Source organism: Nyctereutes procyonoides, unplaced genomic scaffold (assembly GCF_905146905.1).
Source record: "Nyctereutes procyonoides isolate TBG_1078 unplaced genomic scaffold, NYPRO_anot_genome, whole genome shotgun sequence".
Classification (NCBI taxonomy): Eukaryota; Metazoa; Chordata; class Mammalia; order Carnivora; family Canidae; genus Nyctereutes; species Nyctereutes procyonoides.
Window position 1 is genome coordinate 1022742 of NW_026575128.1, and position 26081 is coordinate 1048822.

Sequence of the window (26081 nt, forward strand, 5' to 3'; positions counted from 1 at the left end):
GGGGGGTGTTTAATCTGAGACTTGAAAAGAAGTAGAAACCAGCTAGGCAGTGTTAGAAGGAAAAGACATTCCAGAAAGGAATGTTTTTAGTCCAAATACTGTGTTATTTTTCAGATAACATGTACCTGGCATGGGTTAGTTAGCATCTGAAGTATTAGTTATATGGGTACTCTTCTCAGTGGGGAGGTAAGGGAAGAGGGAATGAGGGTAGTAAGCTTAGGTGTATGACGCAATTATATGTATGAAACAGCATGGTAAATGCCATATTGAGGTTATGATTGCTCCGGGAATTTAGAGAAGGATTAATGAAAGATTTTTTTTTTATAAATTTTTATTTATTTATGATAGTCACAGAGAGAGAGAGAGAGAGAGAGAGAGAGAGGCAGAGACACAGGCAGAGGGAGAAGCAGGCTCCATGCACCAAGAGCCTGACGTGGGATTCGATCCCGGGTCTCCAGGATCGCGCCCTGGGCCAAAGGCAGGCGCCAAACCGCTGTGCCACCCAGGGATCCCACATTAATGAAAGATTAATAAAAACTAAGGTAGTTGAAAATGAGTTTAGATTTAGTATAATAGGAGAAAGGGAACCATTAAAAGTTTTGGGGCACAAGGGCGTAAAATAGTATTGCCAGATTTCTCTTGGAGTGTATGCATGGACTCTGGAGGTGATTAGCAGAGAGGAGTGGTAAGAAATCAGTCAGGGAGGCCAGCTAGGAAGCTTTTGGAATGAGGTGAGGTAATGAGGGCCTGACATTTCTTAACCAGATTTCCATAACTAGATTCCTCAGAGCCTCTCATGCTGTTTTTAAATTTACCACCATCTGTTCTCTTATACAAGTGGACTTCTGTCATCACCATTCCATTAAGAGGTTTCTTTCTAAAGTTACTGATGATCTGGCCAAATCTAATGGTCATTTTTTGTGTTCTTCATGCTTAATGGAGAACCATTGCGGCAACCAAGTGACACACAGCAGTGGAAGCACTTTTTACCTTACTACTAAGAATATATAAAATTTAAAAATTTGTGGGCGCCTGGGTGGCTCAGTTGGTTGAGCACCTGCCTTCCACTCAGGTTGTGATCCTAGGGTTCTGGGATTGAGCCCCATGTCAGCCTTCCTGTTTGGCGGGGAGCCTGTTTGTCCCTCTCCCATCTACCTGCTGCTCCCCCTGCTTGTGCGTGCGCGCGTGCACTCTCTCTCTGTCAAATAAATAAATAAAATCTTTTAAAAAATTTAATAATTTGCAAACAGAAGCCCCACTTTCTAAATTATCTTGTTTTCTTTATTTCTTAATTTTTATTTTTTAATTAATTTTTTTAAAGATTTTATTTATTTATTCATGAGAAACAGAGAGGTAGAGACACAGGCAGAGGGAGAAGCAGGCTCCATGCAGGGAGCCCGACGTGGGACTCTATCCTGGGACTCCAGGATCACGCCCTGGGCCGAAGGCGGTGCTAAACCACTGAGCTACCCAGGCTGCCCTATTTCTTAATTTTTAGGAAATGATTTTATTTGAGAGAGAGAGAGAGAACATGAGTTGGGGGAGGGGTAGAGGGAGAGGGAGAAAGCTCCCAGCTGAGCAAGGAGCCAAACACATGGCTTAGTCTCAGGACCCTGGGATCATGACCTGGGCTGAAGGCAGTCGCTTAACTGACTGAACCGCCCAGGTGCCCTTGCGTTTTCTTTATTCCCTAAGTTCCTATAACTTATTTCATCCTGGCAACGAGCATGTCATATAATGCTGAGATTATAGAGCAGGATTTTGTTTTTATTTTTAATCTCTGAAGGTGCTGTGTAGAGAATTTAAAGTTCACATTTCAGAGGAATATACAGAGTAGAGATGGAGGAAATTTGAGAAAGTGAAAAAGGTAAAACTGTGGATGAAAATATCCAAAGAGCAAGATAATAGGTCTCTACTGGCAGTACAGATAGGCTCCTCATGGCTGTCTCTTGATTTATAATTATTGTTGCCTAATCTGGTTTACTTTATAGTGCAGTAGTACCCTCGCCAGATAATCCTAGAGTAATATTATTAACTAATGCTTAACGGATGTTTCTTCTTTGTATATATGCTACCACATTTAATTCTCAAAGTAATATTTTAATTTTTTAAAGATTTGAGAGAGAGAGAGAGAAAGTGCAGGTGAGCGTGCTCCGGCTGGGGCCAGGGTAGGGGACAGGGGTGTGTGACAGGGGAGAAGAAGAGGGAGCAGCAGACTCCCCACTGAGCAGAGAGCCCTGATGCAGGACTCCATCACAAGACTCTGAGATGATGACCTGAGTTGGAAGTCCATGCTTAACTGACTGAGCCATGCAGGTGCCCCCTCAAAGTAATATTTTAACTGTAGGAACTATTACTGTTCCATTTTACAGATGAGAAAGCTGGAGTTTAGAGATGTTAATTTCCATTTCCTGGACCTAGTAGCTAGTAGAATTAGTATGAACTCCGATCTCTTGGACTTGAGAGCCCGCATTCTTTATCAGTTCTGTATTTGCTCCCAGAAGTGCATATCCCAAGCACGTATGCCAGAGTCCCTTTTGTAGCCATTTGGGATGAGGGCCCGTATTGGATTTTATTTGCCACAAAATTTTTCCTTTCAGTGAGGTACTTTGTTTTTTCGTGTTACTTTGATATCATTTAGAAGTCTGATTCTTCTCTATCACCACAGTCATTATTCCTGTTTCTTTAATCCCATGGTAGACAGGTTTTGTATCTTCTGCTGAAAGTTAGCAATTCCAGTGTGAAGTGTCAAGCTTTGTTTCTATGTTTTTATCCTCAATTCTACAAGCAGCCTTTTCCCTTCTCCGGAATATGTGTTAACCTGGCAGATTTTGTTTTTCTTTTCTTTCTTTGGGTTGTGATGGCCTGAATTTTTCAGCCTTGGAGAGAAATACATTACAGAATCCAGATCATTAGATGTTTGCATTAGACCGCCCTGAGTTTTTAATGCTTCTTGCTATCCATTTATATGATTTTATCTCATCTATCCTACACTCCCAGATCTTTAGTTTTCTTAAGCTTGTTCATTGATTTTGTGGTGTTTTACTTATTTATTTTTTTAGCTGCCTTAGTACTGCCTATCCTCCTCTTCTCTTGTTCATCAGTGTCCTTGAGTTTGCATTCCTCTTTTCGGTCAGCTCCCCCAGCTAGCTTGTCTGCTTACTATTCTTGTCTACCCTTCTTGCTTTTCCTACCTCCCACCCGCTCAGCTCTACCTTCTTTTCTCCTTGCAAATTCCTGTGCTTGTTTCTCAGTCACTTTTCTGGCTTCTTTACTTTGGATAGTCTTTTGTTTGTATGACTTCCCTAAAATTTGTATAATAAAAGAAATGCCAAGTGTACAATCTTAAGATTTTAAAGGGCCTGTGGTATTGGTGAGTAAAGAGCTGGACTGCAGACTTATTTTTCATACTATGATCCTGTTGCCCTATTTAAAGTGACAGTCTTTTTTAGAAACATTGGCATTGGGATCACTTTGTGTGTAGGTATTGTTCTGAATCTTAAACATTTTAAAACCAAATTTATTGTATTTTGGAGAGGAAAAAATTTAAAAAGATTGGAAATGTTGAGCCCTTAAATATTTGTTTTGGTCATTAACATACTCAATCTTTTTCCTCCAGATTTAACTCAGGCTTTCCCTCACTTTGGAACTCCTAGATTTGTGAATATTGGATATTTTGAGAAGCAGGGGTTCTTTCCTTGATATTGACTAAGGAGTCTATTTACCTTCAGGATGACATCTGAACTGGAGAGCAGCCTAACATCTATGGACTGGTTACCACAGCTCACCATGAGAGCAGCCATCCAAAAATCTGATGCTACACAAAATGCACATGGAACAGGAATTTCCAAGAAGAATGCACTCCTTGACCCAAATACAACACTGGACCAAGAAGAAGTCCAACAGCACAAAGATGGGAAACCTCCATACAGTTATGCCAGCCTCATTACATTTGCAATTAATAGCTCACCCAAAAAGAAAATGACTCTAAGTGAGATTTACCAGTGGATCTGTGATAACTTCCCATATTATAGAGAGGCTGGCAGTGGTTGGAAGGTAAGGATTTTATTTAAATTATTATTTTTATGCTATAAACATAAAAATGGCTCTATTGAAGATAAAGCTTTGTAGGGGCTTATATAATTAAAAAGTGAAATTCTGATGATTAGTCATTTTTAAGATGTCAGACAAGTAAAATTTTTTTATTAAGTGATTAATTTTGCCTTTGATGGAATACCAATTCGTTAAAACTTTATTATGTTGCATGACTGAGAGAACATAAAGTAAGAACAGAGATAATTAGCATTCACTGGAAAACAATACCTACAGCTCAGGTAAGTGGATAGTGGGTCTTTAGTTTAAAAAAAAAAGGTATTGTAACTAGTATTGTTTTCCTCATCTAAGATTTTTTTTAACTTTCATTTTGAAAGAGTTTTAGATTTATCGAAGAGTTACATAAATAGTCCAGAGGGTTCCCCTGTGTCCTTCAATCACTTCCTCTATGTTAACATCTTATGTAATCATAGTACAGTGATAAAAACTGAGAAATTGATGTTAGTTCAGTACTTTCAAGTTTTTCCTTTTCCTTTATTCCTTCTCTATTAATTGGGATTCTTTTGTATTCAAGACTTCTACTTTCTCGTTTTATTTACTTATTCAGTCTTTTATTTTCCATAGTATGCATTCATGGACATTTATTTGTGCTGTCATTATTTGTCAGTCAGATAGTTGAAGCTTTGGCCATAAAGAGCTCTTAGAAGTTGGCTCCTGTGCCCTTTTGATTTGGCCCTGTTATTTTGTTTGTTTAGCACTTTTTAACTTTCTGGCACAACAAGATGTTCCAGGCTCATCTTGTATTATTCCTTTCCACTCGTAGAATTAACCAGATCTTTAAGAAGCCCTCGTTCCTCATCTAAGCTTTTTGATGAACTGTCAAATTGGTTTCCTACCTAATTTATGTTCTACAACAAATAATTCAACTTAACTTTCTTTTGTGTCTGCACATATTGTTTATATTCCCATATGAGAATTACCCAGTTGTATGCTATGTAGGGTATGTGTATATGCATGTGGAAAAAGGGAGTTTAGAGTCTTAGATGGTAATTACTCTTGTTTCTTTTAAGCCTTCCTGTCTCAACACTTTTGTCTTTTTTGTTTGACTAGATTTATTAAAGATATTTACTGATTTATTATGCATTGATGATGTGCTATGCACCATGTCAGATAATCAGGTGTCTCAAGGGAAGGGATTTTTAATATATCCACTTCTATTCCATGTCCTAGTACGGTGCTTCCATTTAGTAAGCCTAGGAAATGTGGTTCAAATGAAACCTTGAATCTTGGTCCCAGCCTTCTTTCATAGCTTTACTTTTTTCTAGTTCTTTCTCATGCATCTTTTTTCTTTTGCCTATTCCAGCCTGCTAGCTGTCCCTGGAAATAAAAACTGTGATTTTTTTTTTCCCTTGCTTTCAATTTTCTCTTATTTGTCCTTGGACTTTCTGCCTTTTCTTCTAGTTGGCATTATCCTATTTTGTCTTTCAGATTGTGTGTTACCTCTCTCCTCCCTATAGAACTAATCTTTTCTGTTTCTGTATGCTTGATTAATAACAGCATCATAGACTTTTAGATTTTTGCTCAAATATCTTGTTTCTTTAGTTTTTGTTCTGTACTCAAATACTTAAGTGATAGTTGCTTTTATTTCTGTGTCAGGTGCTTTATTTCCAAGTGCCTTCTTACATCTTTGTCTTTTTAAGTCACACAATAGTTTTAGGAAGTAAGTATTGTTACTGTCCAAATTTGCAAAGTAAGAAAACTGAGGCTTAGAGAACTAACTTTACAGTTTCTCAAAGAATGCAGGAACCCAAGATTTAGTAACAGACTTGGAGATTTGGAGATTTCAAATCTCATGCCTTAACCATTACACAAGGCCTCTAATTTTGTAAACACTGTATAAATATTTATTGAATTTAATTTTCCAAGATGGTCTGTCTCTTAACTGGCCAACTCAGTATGAGCAGCAATTATTAACAGTATAATATGAATAAAAGTCTACTCTTAACAATATTTCATTGGAGGAAATACATAAAAGTATTTGATCCATGAATAAAAAAAAAACATCATTTTAACCAAGTAGTAGTGATCCATGTAAACTGTGTGCTCTGGCTTTAGGCACTATTCAGTAGAGTCCTTCTGTCAAGATTTCGGATGAGGGAAGGCAGATTTTGATAAACCTGTTTAATATTGGAAAAACATGGTGGCTAGGGAATAGACATGCCCCAAATTTGAATAAGTGGCTTAGAAAGCCCATCAGGGATTCATGGGTCACTATAACTGGTTGTAAACTTAAATATTTGCAGAAACCAGGCAGGTGACATAAATGAGTAACGCAAAAAAGATGCCTAACAGAAGAGTGCATGTCTAATGTAAGGCAGCTGTGCTCTAGGCACTTGTTGCATTTTAGAGAATATGACAGATCTTACATCCCCCCAACCCCCTGAAAATTCAGAAATCTGGATTTTGTGTGTTGTTTCCCAATTTATTTTTTTTAATTTTATTTATTTATTCATGAGAGAGAGACACACACACACGGGGGGTAGGTGGGGCACAGACACAGGCAAAGGGAGAAGCAGGCTCCATTCCCATGCAGGGAGCCTGACTTGGGACTCCATCCCTGGTCTTCAGGACCACACCCGGGACTGAAGGAGGCGCTAAGCCACTGAGCCACCTGGGCTGCCCTGTTTCCCAATTTTTAAATTTTAATTCCAATTCTCTTTAATACAGTGCAGGCCAAACATAAGTCTGTTGGCTGAGTTCATTCTGTGGACTCTGGCCTAGATCATATCCTCTTGTTTTCAGCTACTTTAGTCTTTAATTTGAAAAGGATTTACTTACTGTATACTCTTGTGAGTATGTTGAGTTTGGCAGTACTAAGAAACTTATTAACACAGGCCCCCTAAGGAAGCTTATAATCTTTATTGGATAAGGGGGATAATCTATAAACAAGTAAGTATGATGTTATGTAAACAGTTCTGTAATAGAGAACTACAGAATACTGTGCTGTGATGAATTGACTAATTGGGCACACCTACTGTGTGTAATACTATCCAGTATATGTGTGACTTAGTAAAGAGTGCTAAATGAAGATTGAAGTTAATAAGTGCTGTGAGAATTTAGAAGAGCTTATGGCAAGTGTGATGAGGTTCTTGAGTGGCAAAAAGACTAAGTGCTAGGAGCACACAGGAAGGGTGAATCAGTAGAAAACTATTGAGGAAGTGTAATTGAGCACTATTTTGAAGACAAGGAAGATTTGGGTTTTTATTTAAAAAATATATAAAAGGGGGATCCCTGGATGGCTCAGCAGTTTGGTGCCTGCCTACGGCCCAGGGCGTGGTCCTGGAGTCCCGGGATCGAGTTCTGCATCGGGCTCCCTGCATGGAGCCTGCTTCTCCCTCTCTCTGTGTCTCTGCCTCTCTCTCTCTGTGTCTCTCATGAATGAATAAATAAAAATCTTAAAAAAATATATATATATATAAAACATTCAGGAAACAGTTGCTTATAGGGGTTCTTGAGAGAAAGCAGTAAGAGTTGGGATAGAGCCAGAATGCAGAGATTCCTGAATATATGAATGCCAAGCTGAAGAGCTTGGTCCAAATTTCGAAGTGAATAGTACATGAAGATCAATTATGTACCTCATTTACTGTCTGACCTCAGCTTGGCTCAAGTGTAAGTCCACATGAGAGTGCCACATCCATTCTGAATTTTGTGCTGCTGGCCAGCCCAACTCATGCCCTGACACTGGTTTGGAAGTAACTGATAGTTTTAGCTGCAAGATAATGGCTTAGTTATAGTGAGGAAAGAAGGGGAAAGGGAAGAAATGGGAGTAGGTGGAGGAGTATGTTGCTCATAGAACCAAAGAGATTGGTCCAATCTCTTGCTTTAGGCAGATCTTTAATATTTCCAGGGATTGCTATCTTATAATTTTTCTTTTAAAAAAGTCTCTTCCCCCAATTTTAGGGTGCTTAGAACTTGCCAGGATTGTTGCCAATTTTATTTCTGTAGACAGAGAAATAGTTTAAAATAAACATTGCAAATGGAGACAAATGGAAACTGGTTTACCACCTCCTTTGCTTAGGTCTTAACTCTTATTTTCACATTTTACAATTTGCTCTCCTTAGATTTGTTTTGCACACTCCTACAGTCTGCTGCTCAGTATTTCTTGTCACCCAGAGGAGAAAATATTGCCATGGTCATTTGAAAGGATTCAGATAGAACTTTAATATTTAGTTAGAATTCCCTTTCATTTCTGTGCTAGCGCATTGAAGGGAGGTTATATACTGAAAATAACTCTTTGAATATTCCAGAAGAGTTTAAAAAACACTATTTTAATTTCTATGATGGAATGATTTTGTAATCTGAACTAGAGGAAAAAGAATTTAAATTTTTGTGCTATTCATTTTATTAAAGAAAACCTTTTAGCTTACTGGAGTTTAGGGTAATAAAAAGAAAAATACAAAAAAATGTTATGTGTATGTGGAGTGTATTCTACTTTTTATGTGGGCAGAGAAAGAAAAATCTATATTTGTTTATTGTAAAAAAGAAACAGGAATAATAAACTAGAAATGTAGTGAATATAGTTACTTATAAGGGGTTGGGTGGAACCTAGCTGGAAGGAGTATAGAAGAAAATAAGATTTTGAGTACACTTTTTATTTAGTTCTAAACCATGTGTTTTTACACTACATATATATATATATATATATATATATAGAGAGAGAGAGAGAGAGAGAGAGAGAGAACCAAAAAGCATGGAAAAAGGAAACTTTAGAACTGAATATAAGCAGAAACAGACAAGCCATACATCTTACCAAATGAATAACACAATCACACACAAAAAAAATTCAAGGAACTTTTGAAAAGAGTATTATTTCCATGGGATATATACTAAGATTGAAAAGAATTGCAAAGAAACCGTGACGTTTACTTAATAGCTCTGTTTAGTGGTTTTTCACTAGAGGCAGGCAGTCTCTACCTCCAGTAACCCCAAGAAGAGAAGTTGGGAGCAATTCTAAAACTATATAATATGCATGGTATGATAGAATACATGAGTACATGTATTTGATGTTGGGAAACTAGGGCTCTCATGAGGGGGAAAACGAGATACAGGTAGGAATGTGGTGGTTAATTTGAATTAGAGGAACCAGTTTAAACTTGTTTAAAATAAAAATCACTTAGAATGTTTTTAAAATTTAGATTCCTCGGCCACAACTCCAGAGATTTTGAATTAGTCATCTTGAATAGAGCCTAGGAATCGGCATTAAAAACCATTATAAGTGATTTTAGTCCAGATAAATTTTACTTTTGAGAAATCACTTTTGGGGCTGAGATTTTTAAGGCCAAGCAATATGCTTTGATTAATTATTTAACCTGGGCCATTTTTCTCCAGGTTAACCTAGACCATTTAAATTCTATCTACCTCTATTCTCCTAACTTCTTTTCTTGGAATTATTATAGTTACAGTCCGGCCAAGATGTGAGGATCTTCTTCATTGTGCGAGGGCGTGTGTGTGTGTGCGCGCGCGTGTGTGTATATATATGTATATTCATGTCTTGACTTTCGTATCTCTCTGGGTATTTTTAAAATTTTTTTAAGGATTTATTTATTTGAGAGGGGGTGGGGCATGCACATGCCGGGGGAAGGGGAGAGGGAAAGAGAGTCTTAAGCAGGCTCCACTCGGAGCCCAACTTGGGCCTTGACTCCACAACCCTGACATGATGATCTGAGCTGAAACCACGAGTCAGATGCTTAACTGTGCCACTCAGGCGCCCCTTTCTCTGGGTATTTTAACTTTCTAAATATGCTTTTGGTATTTTTTTTTTTTCAACTGATTTGTGATTACCGTATGAAAAGCATTATATTCTAGGTTATGAGTTGATAGACAAGGTCCTTACCATCATGGAGCCTACGTACATTTTGGTATAGGATGCAGTATGTGTGAAGAAGACTATTAAACAAATAATTACAAGTGTGATGAGAAATCCAGGGTGATAAGTTTATTACAGTGAGGCCTAAACTATTGAAAAAATTCAGAGAAGACTTCCCTAAAGAACTGATGTCTAGGGACTTCTGGGTGGCTCAGTGGTTGAGCATCTGCCTTTGGCTCAGGGCATGATCCTAGGGTTTGGGATTGAGTCCCGTACATCAGGCTCCCTGCAGGGAGTCTCCTGCTTGTGCCTGTGTCTTTGCCCGCCCCCCCCCCTTCCCTCTCTGTCTCTCATGAATAAATCAATCTTTAAAAAAGCAAACAACTGATGTTTAAGCCAAGAATGAATTGAAGTTGAATAGACTCAGGTGAAAGGGATAGAGTGAGTAATGCTGGGGGCAGTCCTCTTTGAGGGAGCAGCAAATGGAAAGCCTAGAGGTGAGAAGGAACATTAGAGGGGATGAATATAGACAGTAGGGTAAGGAGGGTAGTGTCAGATGAAGGAGTTTGGAGGCTATAAGGTTATTGGATTTTATCCTAAGTGCAGTGGGAAGTCATTGAAAAGTTTTAAGTGAAGGAATAATACTGAATACCTTGTGGAGAACTGCCTGCAGAATAGAGCATGGTGGGGGAGAGACAAAGAGGGGAAGGTGGAGGATGACACCACTTAGGAAAACTTTGTACTATTTTTGGTGAGAATGGTGTCCTGGATTGAGATAGTGATGGGAGATGGAATAAAGTAGATGGATCAAAGGTAGACTTAAGATCTGGTAACAGATTGGGATGCCTGCACGGCTCAGTGGTTGAATGACTGCCTTTGACTCAGGGCATGACCCTGGGGTCCCATATCAGGCTCCTTGCGGGGAGCCTTCTTCTCTCTTTGCCTATGTCTCTGCTTCTCTGTCTCTCTCATGAGTAAATAAATAAAATCTTTAAAAAAGAAAAAAAGATCTGGTAACATTTATTTTAGATGGTGAAGAAGAGAGAAGGGTTTTAATTTTAAATATGTCTTAAAGCTTTCTTTTATTTTTATTTATTTATTTTTTTTATAATTTTTTTTAAATTTTTTATTTATTTATGACAGTCACACAGATAGAGAGAGAGAGGCAGAGACACAGGCAGAGGGAGAAGCAGGCTCCATGCACCGGGAACCCGACGTGGGATTCGATCCAGGGTCTCCAGGATCGCGCCCCGGGCCAAAGGCAGGCGCTAAACCGCTGCGCCACCCAGGGATCCCTAAAGCTTTCTTTTAAAATTTTTTTCAAAGATTTTATTTTTGAGAGAGAATGAACATGAGCTGAGGGGAGGGGCAGAGGGAGAAGCAGACTTCCCACTGAACAGGGAGTCTGATGTGGGACTCAGATCATGACCTGAGCTTGAAGGCAGATGCTTAACCAGCTGATCCATCTAAGTGCCCATCTTAATGCTTTCTGATTAGAGCTGTTATGTGAATAACTAACTGTCTTTAAGAAGAGAAAAATGGAAGATCACAGTGGGGATAAAGATTGAGTTTAATTTTAATCATACTGAGTTTAAGGTGTTTCTGGAGATGTCTGGTAGATTGTTGAAAATATATGTTAGGAACTCAGGAGACAGGTGTAGTTTGGAGGTCCAGATAGATCATCACAGATGGTCATTGAAGACATGGCTGTAGATGAGATTTACGTAGGCAGCAAATGTAGAAATGAAAAAAGGACTTGGGGGGGAGTCTTGATGATTTCCAACATACATCTTAGCTTTTTGTAGAGGAGGAAGCCCTAAGTAGAGATGTGTCCTTCCCCTGAGGCCATTTAGAAAAATTTTTTCACCCCCATCTTAAACTTTTAAGGTGGCTAGATGAACTCCAGTTTGTTTAAATTAATTCCTTTTTTTTTTCTTGTCTTTTTTTAGATTTGGGCTATTTTTTATGATTCCATTTTATTTCTGCTATTATCAGTTATACCCCTTCTAAATTTTAGTGACTGTTCTAGTTTTACTATATGCATCTTTATGAAGGTTTGCCTTCAACTATACCATTTTATGTATAGTGTAAGAACATTATAAACCTTATATTTCTAATTCTTTTGACCCATCCTTTGTGCTATTGTTATACATTTTATTTACTTTTATATTATAAACTTCATATTTGTTATATTTTCTCGAGATAGTTCTATTTTATTTATTATTTTTTAAAGATTTTATTTATTTATGAGAGACGGGCAGAGAGGGAGAAAAGGACTCCCTGCAGGGAGCCCAATGTAGGACTCCATCCTGGGACTTCGGGACCACACCCTGAGCCGAAGGCAGATGCTAAACCGATGAGCCATCCAGGAGTCCTTGGATAGTTAATATTTTTAAAGTGTTATAAATAAGAAAAGTGTTTTTTTTTTTTTTTTTTTTAAATTTTATTTATTTATGATAGTCACAGAGAGAGAGAGAGAGGCAGAGACACAGGCAGAGGGAGAAGCAGGCCCCATGCACCGGGAGCCCGACGTGGGATTTGATCCCGGGTCTCCAGGATCGCGCCCTGGGCCAAAGGCAGCCGCCAAACCGCTGCGCCACCCAGGGATCCCAAGAAAAGTGTTTTTAAAATTTACCTTCATTTTTACAATTTCTGGAACTTTTTTTTTTTTAAGATTTTATTGATTTGACAGTGCACATGGGAGAGCACACAAGCAGAGGGAGTGGCAGAGGGAGAGGGAGAAGCAGTCTCCTGGGTGAGCAGGGAGCCTAATATGGCACTTGATTCTAGGACCCTGGGATCATGACCTGAGAGCCAAAGGCAGCTGCTTAACAAACTGAGCCATCCAGGTACCCCTGGAACTCTTATTTCTTTTTGTAGATCCAAGTTCCTATTTGTTACATTTTTGCCTGAAGAACTTCCATATAGCATTACCAGCCAACTGGCACTATAAAAAATAAAATCTTTTAGCTTTTGCTTTTCTCAAAGTCTTTATCTTGTCTTCATTTTTGAGAGACATTTTCAGTGCATACAGAATAGGTTTTTTTTTTTCTTTTAGTATTTTGGAGATGTCACTCTGTTGCCTTCTAATTTGCACAGTTTTTGAGATGTCTCAAAAACTTTGCACAGTTTTGAGATGTTATAATTTTTATCTTTATTCCTCTGTACATAATTTTCCCCCTCTTGCTGCCTTCACAATATTCTCTTCATTTTGATTTTCACCATTTTGACCTCTAATGAAAATAGGTGTGTGAATTTTTAATTTCTTCCGTTTGGCATTCTCTGAAATTCTGCATCTGTGATTTGATGTCTTGAATTATTTTCAGAAGAGTCTTGGCTGTTCTTCACATTTTTCTTCTCCATACTTTTTTTTTCCTCCTTTGGGACTCCCATTACATATATTGTTCCACAGTTTTTGAACGATCTTGTGTGTGTGTGTGTTTAAAGTTTGTACACATGTGTGTCAATTTGGATAATTTCTGTTGATCTAGCCTCAAATATCTGAGCTTTTCCCTGGTTGTGTCCAGTCTGCTGATGAATCTATCTAGGGAGTTCTTTATCTTTGATTATGTCCTTTAATTTTATTATTTACATTTCACTCTTACAGTTTCCACATCTCTGTTGAAATTACCCATATCTCTTTTTTTTTTTTTTTAAAAGATTTTATTTATTCATGAGAGACACACAGAGAGAGAGGCAGGCTCCATGCAGGAAACATGATGTGGGACTCAATCCTGGGACTCAGGATCATGCCTTGGGCCAAAGGCATGTGCTCAACCGCTGAGCCACCCAGGCGTCCTTGAAATTCCCTATCTCTTTATGCAAGTTACCACCTTTTCTACTTGGTCCTTGAACATATCAGTTAGTTATTTTAAAGTTCTAGTCTGATAGTTCTAACACCTTTCATTTGAATATTGTTGATAGTTTTATGTCTTGACAGTGGAGTTTCTTCCCTTGCATTTCTTACATGTCTTGCAATTTGACTGAGTGCCAGATAATATGTATAGAAGAATGGTCAAGATTGAGATAAATGGTATCGAGAGCAAGCCAGTGTGGTTGGTGGGGGCTGAGGAGAGAGGCAGAGGAAGAAGGGAGAGAGGGGATCTTAAGCAGGCTCCACACCCAGCGTGGATTTCATGACTCTGAGATCATGACCTGAGCCAGAATCAAGAGTCAAAGCTTAATCAGCCAAGCCACCCAGGCAACCCAAGGTAAATAATGTTTATACCTGTAGATGGACAAGTGTCTTTCTCCCCAGGCCACTTGTTTTGGGAGTTGAATCAATTTGTCAATAATTGAGTTGGATTTGGGTTTTGTTGTTGGTATCTTTACCTTCAGTATACCACAGACTTTACATTGCTGTAGCAATAGGCTTTTATTACCTGTGCTTGGAATGAGGTGCCTGGGTACTATAGAATTTTCTCAATTTTCCTGTTTTCTCTTTAGATTTTTGTTGTCTCTGCCTACCTTGCTACAATTGCGGATCTCTCCATGTTCCTGCCTGTCCTCTGCCAATAGGCTGTTCTCACTTGTTAGTCACTGCTGGGCTTGGGATAGGGCCTTTGAGTTTTCTCTGCTTTCTTTCCTTCCTCCTTTTCCTTTTCCTTTCCTTTTTAAAATAACTATGCCCAACTTGAGGCCCCTACTATGACTCCAAGATCAAGAGTCACATGCTCTACCCACTGAACGAACCAGGTGTCCCTCTGTTTTCTTGATTCAGCCTCAGTCATACTTAGGCCCTTGGACTTGAGGTATGGCCTTTCAGTGTTTCTTCCCGTGAGCCATACTAGGGTATCTGTAGTTTGTTTTAATGTAGGGTCCGGGTCCAAGGTACTTTCTGACAGTTTTCCCAGAGGTAAAGGGGGTTTGCTTTCTACTCTTCCTTCCCAGCCATCAGTAGATCTTTGCTTGGAGAGGGTTTTCATTTCCATTCTTCCCTCAGAATCATCTTTGCCAGAGTCCTGTCGGTGAGTTTTGCTGCTCCTGCCTCACAGTTAAAGTTGCTTTGTGAGATCTCTTGAAGGTGGTATGGCCTTATTTCCCACTACAACTGTCTATTACCTCCTTCCTGCTTATGAACTACAAGGGAAACGTTCTTTGTTCTCCTTTCTTATTCCCATTCTTTCTTGTGAACATGTGATAAAGGCTCATGGGGAAAGAGCTTTAAGAGTGAGTAGGAACTTCCCTTATGGTTGGGGCCCTTGCTACTTTAAACTGACACATCGGGGACGCCTGGGTGGCTCAGCGGTTGAGTCTCTGTATTTGGCTCAGGGAGTAATCCTGGGTTCTGGGGTCAAGTTCCACATCAGGCTCATTTTGGGGAACCTGTTTCTCCCTCTTCCTGTGTCTCTGCCTCTCTCTGTGTGTCTCATGAATAAATAAATAAAATCTTGAAAAAAAAAATAAACTGACACACCAGCCTATGCTTTATCTTACAAATTTTAGCTAGTTTCTTGGATGCTTGGATGGTGGCCACTTCTTTCTCCCATACTCTGCCAAAAGATGAGACAGTTTGTCTGCTTTCTCCTTGAATGGGCTTGTCCTTCTTAGGAATTTAATTTGTTGTGCTGCCTTGCAGCTTCATCTCTCTAATGTGCCTCAAAAATAGGATTTTTTTTGGTTTTGTTTTTTGGCTTTACCATTAAACGTTTTTTCATTGTTTGGGAGCCATCATTACTCTCTGTAGCTGTTTATATCCCAAGCAGAGGTGGAACTCCCATTCTTAAGTTTGAAATTGATGTTTGGTAATAAGATAGGCTTGAATTTATATTCGGTGGTCATTTTTAAAAGACTTTGGTAATCCTGATATTCCTCTACGAGGGGAAAGTTTTTCTCTCTTTTTTAAAGATTTTATTTATTCATGAGAGACACAGAGAGAGAGGCAGAGACATAGCAGAGGGAGAAGCAGACTCCCTATGGGAAGCCCGATGTGGGACTCAATCCCAGGATCCTGGTATCACAACCTGAGCTGAAGGTATGTGCTCAACCACTGAGCCACTCAGGTGTCCTGAGAGGAAAGTTTTCATATAGGCATTGTTGTTAGAGTTCTGGATTTTATGTTTAAAATATGCCCTAAATGCTCCCCTAAAATTGGCTAAATGCTTTTGGAGCCCCCTCTCTACCAAATACCTGACCATGTTGGCACAGAAATTATGGAATGGATTTTGGAACATTGTATTAAAAAGAAATGGCCTTTGGGTATTTTTTGTAAAAAATGTGACACAGTCCTTATTCAAGAGAAGATTTTCTGTTTCACAGATTCTTCAGGTCGCTGAGTGCATTTTCTTGCCATCCAAGATAGTTATTCTTTCTTGCTGCATCGACGAAGCTAGATGTTCTTGCTAGCCCTCTAGCCACTGTTTTATTTATTTTTTTTTTTAAGATTTTATTTATTTATTCATGAGAGATACACAGAGAGGCAAGAGACATAGGCAGAGGGAGAAGCAGGCTTCATGCAGGGAGCCTGACGTGGGACTCGATCCCGGGGCTCCAGGATCACACCCTGGGCTGTAGACAGCGCTAAACTGCTATGCCACCAGGGCTACCCTGTTTTATGTTTTTTCTTACAAATTGAAGTAAGAACCTAATTAGCTTCTATACATTCTTGTAATGGAACAGTGGAATTGTTTTTGCTTAAACATTTTTTTGACTCATTAGAAAAATGATAATACTTGTGCATTATAGCTTATTTGAACATTGCAGGAAAGAAAAAAATTATCTCCTATAATTCAGGTAGAATAACTTAGCATTTTGCAATTCTGGGTAATTCTAAGAATGAGTGAATGGGGGTTGCCTGATTGGCTCAGTTGGTAGAACATGCAGCTCTTGATTTCAGGGTCATGGTTCTAGCTGCATGTTGGGCATGGAGCCTACTTTTAAAAAAAAATGAATGAATGAATGAATACCACAGGTAAAGTCATAGTCACGGGGCAGCCCGGGTGGCTCAGCAGTTTAGCGCTGCCTTCAGCCCAGGCCGTGATCCTGGAGACCCAGGATCGAGTCCCACATCAGGCTCCCTGCATGGAGCCTGCTTCTCCCTCTGCCTGTGTCTCTGCGCCTCTCTCTCTCTCAGTCTCTCATGAATAAATAAAATCTTAAAAAAAAAAAGTCATAGTCATGATGTAATATACAATTTTATATTTCGTATTTAATATTTAACATTAATCATAGGCACATCTTCCTATGATTAGATCTTCCTAAAAGGTCTTAATAAACGTTTAAAATGGGATACATAGGGATCCCTGGGTGGTGCAGCGGTTTGACGCCTGCCTTTGGCCCAGGGCGCGGTCCTGGAGACCTGGGATCAAATCCCACGTCGGGCTCCCGGTGCATGGAGCCTGCTTCTCCCTCTGCCTGTGTCTCTGCCTCTCTCTCTCTCTCTCTCTCTCTCTCTCTCTCTGTGACTATCATAAATAAATAAAAATTAAAAAAAATTAAAAAAAATAAAAAATAAAATGGGATACATCATTTGGAGTTTTATAAAGTTTACTAGAAGCTGTCTTTCCCAGTAGTTACTTTGCAGCACTAATTTAAAAATTGGAAAGGTTTACATTTGAAGCTTGGAATTGTATTCTAGTGCACAGAGGTATTTAGGCTTCTGATTCTGTTTTTAAGAGTAGATTTTGTCTCTTGGATTCCAATGACCCTGTGGCTTTTCTTTAATTTCAGAATTCCATACGACATAATTTGTCACTGAACAAGTGTTTCCTTAAAGTGCCTCGATCAAAGGATGATCCCGGAAAGGTAGGATTCATTATCTTAAGATAAAATAATTGGATTCTTCATTATTTATCTGTTGTCATGTTTGTATCTGAGTAATAATCTGTTACACATAGAGAAAGAGAATTGGAATGAGAGCACTGAAGAACCTGTCTAATTCATTGGTCAGGAACCTTCCTGATGCTCCTTCACTTTACCCTACTTCATCCCCATTTAGTTCGTAATCTTCAAGGACCAACCAGGCAGAGAGAGCTTTCTCTTTAAGCAGTGGGAAGTAACTTCTAGTGTAGAGCTGGTCCTCTGTAATAGGTTGCTGCTTCTAATCTAGTTTTGTTTATTTTAAGTAGTGTCTATTTGGTTTTTGAATTGCTTGTCAGGAACCACAATTCATTATTTTTTGCTTATAAGAGGTATATTTGGTAGATCTTGACAGAAGTGCCAATAATTCTTACCCTGAAATAAAATTCTCTGTTTCCCTAATTTCTTAGTTGATGTTTTTTTCCTTTTCATTCTATTTATCTCCTGCCACCATTATACTTCTAGTATTTTATCTACAGGGACTTCCCTTCTTTTTGGTTTTAATAGCCATATCAACTGCAGTGTGACCTGAACTTGGTACTAGTTACTTGGTTTCTAAAGCTCAGAGTACTTTCTTGGGCCATAATTTGGTTGTCAGGATGCATTATTAGATGATTTTGAGACAGTGTATTTATCTATTGGTAAATGCACTATTGTTTGGCTGGTTAAAAAGTCTAACCAGCCAAACAGTCTTTTTAAGTTAACTATCCCTGGAAGAGTCTTTCTAAAATGTAAACCTGGCTATGTTACCACCCCTACTTAAAAGTACTGCCCGGTCAGTGTCTTGGAGATGTTTCCTTGTGTTATTAAATACCCTTTATGCTTTTCCTTGATCTACCTTTCTAGCTATGATTCATATTCAAACTGACTGTGAGGAACTGCTTGAAGTTTCCCAAACATGCTTTTCGTATGATTATCTCCTACGACACAAACTCCCTATCTCTACTTGTGTGGCCTACTCTTTGGGTCTTTTAAGGTTGATGAGCTACAGCATTTCTTCTCTGAAGCTTTTTTGTTTCTGTATACTTCATCTGAGTCTGTGATTCCCTCTTGATTTTCTGTTACTTGGTCATCACTGTAGTAGCTCCTAACCAGTCAGTCTATCCTTGGGTTTACTACTTCTTTATAGTAACTTTTACATAGTAGCCAATGCTATCTTTCAAAAATGTTATCCTGTTATATTTTCTTTGTTTAATTTTTATTTTCTTTATTTAAAATCTTCATGGATTATCTGCTGTCCTTAGGTTGAAGTCTAAACTTTAAGAGGGTAGGGATCGTGTGTGTGTGTGTGTGTGTGTGGATACACACACACACACACACACACATACTTTTTAGCTCCACTTGCTTGCACAGTGGCTGGTGTCACGGATGAGACACTCTTGTTGAATGAATGAATGAATGATATCCTCTGCTAGATAGATAACTTCTAGAGGTTAGAGATAAAAAGTTAATCATTTCTACTATAAAGAATGTACTCTTAATGTGTATTTTATAGTACCTTCTGTGATGTGCCCCATCAAGTTGGTTCTCAGTAAGATCGAATAGATTATTATTATAGTCTTATTTGACTCCGTTATTTGCTGTGTTTATAATTCTCTAAGGTTGTGTTTCTTTTCTTTAAAGCAGGCTTATTATAAAAAAAGAAATGTTATATTTGCTTCATTACAATTTCTGATGGGCAGTGAGTATATATGAATCTGACTGAAAATGTTCCTACAAGAGTTTAGAGATTATTTTAGTAGAGTTCTTTGAGAGCACTGATTTAATACTATAAATAGTTGGTTCAGATATAATTTTTACATGACGTTTAAATCATTAAAAAAGCCCAATACACCTGATTGCTTTACTATGTTATGTACTAAGTCTTAACCAATTGGCGATCTATTTAAAAAGAACTTGTGCTGTCAGATTTTCTTTTGTGCAGAACCTAAAACTTTCTCCACCTTTAATTAAATAGTATCATGGGATAAGGCGTATGTGGAAAACATGTTTTCTCAGAATCCTGAGAATTTAACAAATTTCAACCTTTCCCATTAGTTTCCAGTTTTAAAGTCTTGTTTTAATCAAAGCACGTCATTGCTATAATTAATTTTGGTCATAGCAGTGAATATCATACATTTAATCTTATAAAGTACATTATATTAATAAAGACATTTTTATTTTCAGTCTCAAGGTGAGATTTAAATATCCATTGTTCTTTCTTTGATCAGAAGTACATGTCAATTGGATCTTAATAAAATGCGTTTATAGGAATAAAGTCATTTTAATTTTTGGTACCAAAATACGATTTTTTATTTTAAAATACTATTGCCTAAAAAACATTTTTGAAAAACCTCAGATCTAACCCATTTCATAGAAAAGGAAACTAAGGCTAAGGCTAATATATGAGGAATGACTTGTCCAGATTCAGTGTGGAATTAGAACTCAAGTGTATTGGCCAGACTTACCTGTAGTCACAGAAACCCATTACAGACCAACTAAGGGAGAAAATTTATATAGGAGGAACTGGAGCCTGGTTCTTAAATTGTGTCACTTTAGTCTACTAAAGTCCCTTAGTTCTACCGGCTTCTCCCATGGCTGCTTTTATCAGCCCAGTTAATGGCAATGATGACCATCCGCAGCTTCTGATTTACATTCCACTAGTTTACTAACCTTTAGCAGGTGGGAGTTTTGGTGTCCTCCCCTACCTGGAATGTAACAAACATCTTAGAATGAAGGCTGCACAAGCAGAATACCCTTGGTTTCCTTGGTTCCTAGACTAAAGCTTTTTCTACTACACCAATCTTCCTTAAGAGGGAGGCCAAAATGCTAGTTAAGTTTTGGTACTTATGAATTGTTTTTTCTTTTTGTATTACAGTGTTGCCTGGCATTTGAGGAGCTTTTCCAAAACCACCCTCACCACAGTGGGAGAAACCATTGAGCCAAGGTGGGGTGGGAGTAGTTTTTGATCTTGGGTATGGGGTGGACTTTAACCCCTTAGGATTTTACTAGTAGCTGCCATGACTCATAAGGGTCCAAGAGGTAGAGGTAGAAGTAGCACATCCAGTATCTTCTTCTTGTATTTTTATCTGTATAGCTTCCTGTTCAGTGTATCACCAGAGAAATATGAAGGCCAGCCTAAACCTAGAAGAGTATTGTTGAATTACAGATGTTTTTATATGGCTATTTATTCCTGACTCAATCCTTCATTTTCTAGAAGTCTTTGCCGTGAAATCCCTTAATATTTGAATCTCTCCCATATACATTAATGGGCTGAAATCAGTCTTCTTATGTTCCCTGAAACTAATTTCAAATAGCCACAATATTGCTTTCTTTAAAAAAGAAACACAAAATGAAATTATGTTTTGCACCAGTAACTCTGCTGCCTGTTTTAAGACAGATGTCTATTTTTTTTATCTTCATTACAATCCTGTTTCTGCATCTTATAGTCCATCTCCATTTTAAATTATTTTTATCTTTTTTATTTTTATTAGTTTTATTTTGTTTGTTTTATGATCTAATTGTCTTTAAAGTCTTCTTATCCTGCCTTTTACTTACACATGCCTCTTAATTATCTTAAAGGAAGGTAAATGTTTTCACATTATGGGAAAACAAATCCTATCTCTTTCTTTGCTTTCTGCCTTCATCTTTTCTCAACCTTTTTTCCTCTTCTCCAGCTCAGAAAAATGAATCTTTGATTTTAAAGGAAATAAAAGATTACAGGAAGTGGTTTCAACAGTTGTATAGTTAGTGGCAATGAGTTCTAATAGAACTGAGGTAGTAGGGATCCCTGGGTGGCGCAGCGGTTTAGCGCCTGCCTTTGGCCCAGGGCGCGATCCTGGAGACTCGGGATCGAATCCCATGTCGGGCTCCCGGCATGGAGCCTGCTTCTCCCTCTGCCTGTGTCTCTGCCTCTCTCTCTCTCTGTGACTATCATAAATAAATAAAAATTAAAAAAAAAAAACACAAAAAACTGAGGTAGTAGCTAAGAAGACACTATGAGGGCCACCTGCCTGTTCTGAGAGAGACTAACTTTAGTGGATTCATGCTAAGAAGAGCTTTTAAGGGCAGGGTGGGGCATGCTTTTCTTGCCTGGAAATAGGAATGTCATAAAGGCTTGGTGGCTGTGAAAATCAGAGTGGTTTGTGAGGAAACAACTGCTAGAGAACTTTCTGAAATTCTGAGACTAATTTTTTTCTATTCTTGTCCACTGTCATAGTATGGGGACCATAGCATAGTTGACTGATCTCTTTTTTACAAAGAGTTTTCTTTTTTGGCCATGTTAGTATTGTGTTGCATTTATTTATAAATTATTTCTTATTCATAAGTATCCTATTTTGGTCACTTGATTTGTTAAAAGATGTAGAAGAACTAGAGAGGTTTGAAAGTATGTAAGATATAACATTAAGTGATTAACAGTGTTGTAGAAATCACAGGTATGTGGTATTTACTCTGAGGAAAGAAGATAAGAGTGTAATTTTAATACTAGTCTTAAAGTAGATGCATGATTTTTGTGAAGAATTTGACTTCTTTGTATAAAACCAAATAGGAAGTGGGATTTAACGATAAAAGCAAGAGTTTGGTTAGACAAAAATAAGGACATGTTATTTATTTGATTGAAAAAACACTGGTAGGGTTCCCAGGGATATTTTAGAGTTTGCCACTTCTGAAGCACTTTAGGGATAGATCAGATTAATAACCTTTGTGGCTTTAATTCCTGGTAGGTAAGAGCCCCACTCGAAGGCTGAGAAGAGGACATGATCAAATTGAGCTAAGGGACCAGTGAGAATAAAGTTGAGATAGAATCAGGAATTAAGGGAATTAATGTAAGTACAGTAGTCTGCCCTTATCTGCAGAGGATACATTGCAAGAACCCCAGTGGATGCCCAAAACCTTGGAAAGTACCAAACCCTACGCATGTCTTTTTCCTATACATATGTACCTATGATAAAATTTAATTCAGAAGTTAGGCATAGTGTAAGAGATAATAACTTAGTATAAAATAGAACAGTGTTAATGTTATTCTGTAGGAAAAATGTGAATGTCATCCCCCCGAAATACATTATACTCTATTCCCACTTATGATGATATGAGATGATAAAGTACCTGTGTGATGAGATGAAGTGAGGTGAGTGATTGAGGATTGTGATGGCTCATTAGGCTACTCTTGACCTGATGATATGTTAGAAGGACCATAGTTTGTGACAACTGCAGGATGTGAAACTGGGGTTAAAGAGGGGGCCACTGTACTCACATGAGATCTAAGAGTGAAGAAAAGGCTGAGTACCAGGGAATACATGTTAAGGCAAAGGTGGATTTTGAATGTGAGACAGTTCAGTAGACAAAGCAAGGTTAGAAAGCCTAAAAGTAAATAAGCACTGGCATTTGAAGAGATTTGAAAGACTGAGTTGAATGAGATGAGGATCCTATTCAGAGAGAACATTGCAGAAATAAATGTGTTGCACAGAGCCCTAACAATATACTCAGGAATGGCAGTTGAGTTAGAGTGGCCTTTTATTTCCACATGCCATATTCTCCATTATCTTTTAAGGGAAGTCACAGTTTGTTCTTGTTGGCCTCCTCTATTTTTTTCCCCATCTCTAAACTACTTTTAAAAAAAGTATTTTGTAAAAAAAAAATAATATATATATATATATATATATATATATATTTTGTCAACAATTTTTTTTAAGATTTTTATTTTATTAAAGACTTCTAACTCTGGGAAATGAACTAGGGGTGGCGGAAGGGGAGGAGGGCGGGGGGTGGGGGTGAATGGGTGACGGGCACTGAGGGGGACACTTGACGGGATGAGCACTGGGTGTTCTGTATGTTGGTAAATTGAATACCAATAAAAATTAATTAAAAAAAAGATTTTTATTTTATTTATTTATCCATGAGAGACAGAGGCAGAGACACAGGCAGAGGGAGAAGCAGGATGCTCACAGGGAGCCCGACGTGGGACTCGATCCTGTGACCGATATCATGCCCTGAGCTGAAGGCAGACGCTTGAACCGCTGAGCCACCCAGGCGTGCCTTGTCAACAAATTAATTTAAAAAACTATATATGGTAAAATTCACTGGTGTTATCATTCTATTTTTTTTTTAAGATTTATTTATTTATGACAGAGAGAGAGAGAGAGAGAGAGAGGCAGAGACACAGGAGGAGGGAGAAGCAGGCTTCATGCCGGGAGCCTGACGCGGGACTCAATCCTGGGACTCCAGGATCGCGCCCTGGACCAAAGGCAGGCACTAAACCGCTGAGCCACCCAGGGATCCCCTGATTCTAGTTGTTTTGACAAAAGCATACAGTGTAACCAACACTGTGATCAAGATATGGAACATATATTTTTTAAAGATTTTATTTATTCATTATTGAGAGAGAGAGAGAGAGAGAGAGAGCAGAGACACAGGCAGAGGGAGAAGCAGGCTCCATGCAGGGAGCTGGATGTGGGACTCGATCCCGAGACTCCAGGATCATGCCCTGGGCTGAAGGCAGGCACTCAACCACTGAGCCACCCCGGGATCCCCAAGATATGGAACATTATTATCCGTTGGTAGTCAGCCTCTTCCTCCACCCCCAGGCCACTACCGATCTGTTTTCAATCTATATTTTTGCTTTTTCCAGAAGTTCATGTAAGTGGGACTCATACAGTGGGTGGCCTTTTGGCGGCTTCTTTCAGTTAGTATAATGTATTTGAGATTCTATCTATGTTGTTGTTTTAGCAGTTCATTGTTTTTGTTTTATATATTCTGTTGTATGGATTTACCACATTTAATCACCATTTGAAGAATATGTGGATTGTTGTCAGTTATAATTTCATTTGGCTATCAAATTCTTTTGGTCTTTGGGTCAATAATTAGTTTGACAAAATACTACGGTACAAGACAGTGTTGAATTAACCTAACCTAATAACATAGTAGCCATACTAAACTGCTTTGTGGGTTATGTTAAACATAGGTGAGAATTCTGTCTCTTGGAAATCAGTTGTGATACATTAAAACTTTATTTTTCTCCAACTTAAAAAAAATTTCTAAAAGGACTAAGCTAAGGCAATGGTGATTTAAAAACAAGATACGACCAACTATTGATCACTTAATCGGACATACTGTTTTTAAGTATCTTTAACATTTAAGGAACTGTTTACTATAATCAATATGTTTATTATGTATTATTTTTAATCCAGTGATGATGAGTAAATTCCTTAACAGTCTTCTTTCCTGAATAACACTTAGCTTATATACAAAAACAAAAAACAAAAAAACCACTTAGCTTAATTTGGTAATCAATATATTTAAAAGTAAAAGTAATAAAAGCCTGTATTTGTTCAAGAAAAATGTTCCAAGGACCTGAGCTATCATTAAGATAGTTTTTGTCCAAACATTCATTCAGCCAGCTAGCCAACCAAGCTGCCTGCCTTTGAGTATATTTGACTATTTTCAGTCTATTTTTGTGGTCTGAGTAGAGTGACTATTTAACTTCTAGTCCAAACTAGAAACTTCTAAGAATGAAAGGGGGTGTTTCTTAATTATGCTTAGGCAATAGGTGTAAATCAAGACAAAAATTGGGAAGTATGTTTACTCTATATAGTACATGCAAATGCTGTACCATGGAGCTCTGGGCATTTACCAGCATCTTAAGATGTTGGAGGGAAAACAGACTTTTAAAACAGGATTGGCAAATTTAAACTGGAAGAAAAATAAAACATTGAGACATGGTATGAAGCCAAAGAAAAAGTCAGGGACAGAAGGGATTCAGTATGTGTCAGAGGCCCTGATGATGGGCATTGAGAGTTAAGGATGAACACAGAATAGTCTCTGGTGATTCACTTTATCAGTGAAAGTGTAACTTGTCAATAGGGTTAGTTGAAACCAAAAACATAAAATTCACAGATTTAGCCATTTGGAATGGTTAGTAATTTATGATAGGGACTACTTTCCCCAGGAATATGAAATAAATAGTAACAACTTCTATTTATATTTAATCAGATAATGGCTTTATTTTTTAGAGATTTTTTTTTTAAGTAGTATGTGTACCCAACGTGGGGCTCGAATTACAACCCTGAGATTAAAAAACTCATGCTTGGGCAGCCTGGGTAGCTCAGCGGTTTAATGCCACCGTTAGCCCACATGATCCAGGAGACCCGGGATCGAGTCCCAGGCCGGGCTCCCTGCATGGAGCCTGCTTCTCATTCTGCCTGTGTCTCTGCCTCTCTCTGTCTCCCTCTATGTGTCTTTCATGAATGAATGAATGAATAAAATCTTTAAAAAAAATCACATGCTCCAGCAACTGAGTTAGCAAAGTGTACCAGATAATGGCATTTTTATTAGGCTGTTTTTAATCTGAAGGCTGTTAAAGAAAGGTCAAATTAATGTGTGATAGAGC

At 38.2% G+C, this 26081-nt stretch overlaps 1 protein-coding gene across 6 annotated transcripts in view; it reads left to right on the forward strand.

The window, feature by feature from the left end:
• Positions 1-26081, forward strand: part of FOXJ3 (forkhead box J3) — a 141291-nt gene that overhangs the window by 37682 nt on the left and 77528 nt on the right. For all 6 annotated transcript variants that reach the window (XM_055341645.1, XM_055341647.1, XM_055341642.1 and 3 more), the window contains exons 3-4: positions 3732-4056; positions 17588-17662. In XM_055341645.1, the coding sequence (XP_055197620.1) occupies positions 3732-4056; positions 17588-17662 (400 nt within the window). The remainder of the gene's footprint in view (positions 1-3731; positions 4057-17587; positions 17663-26081) is intronic.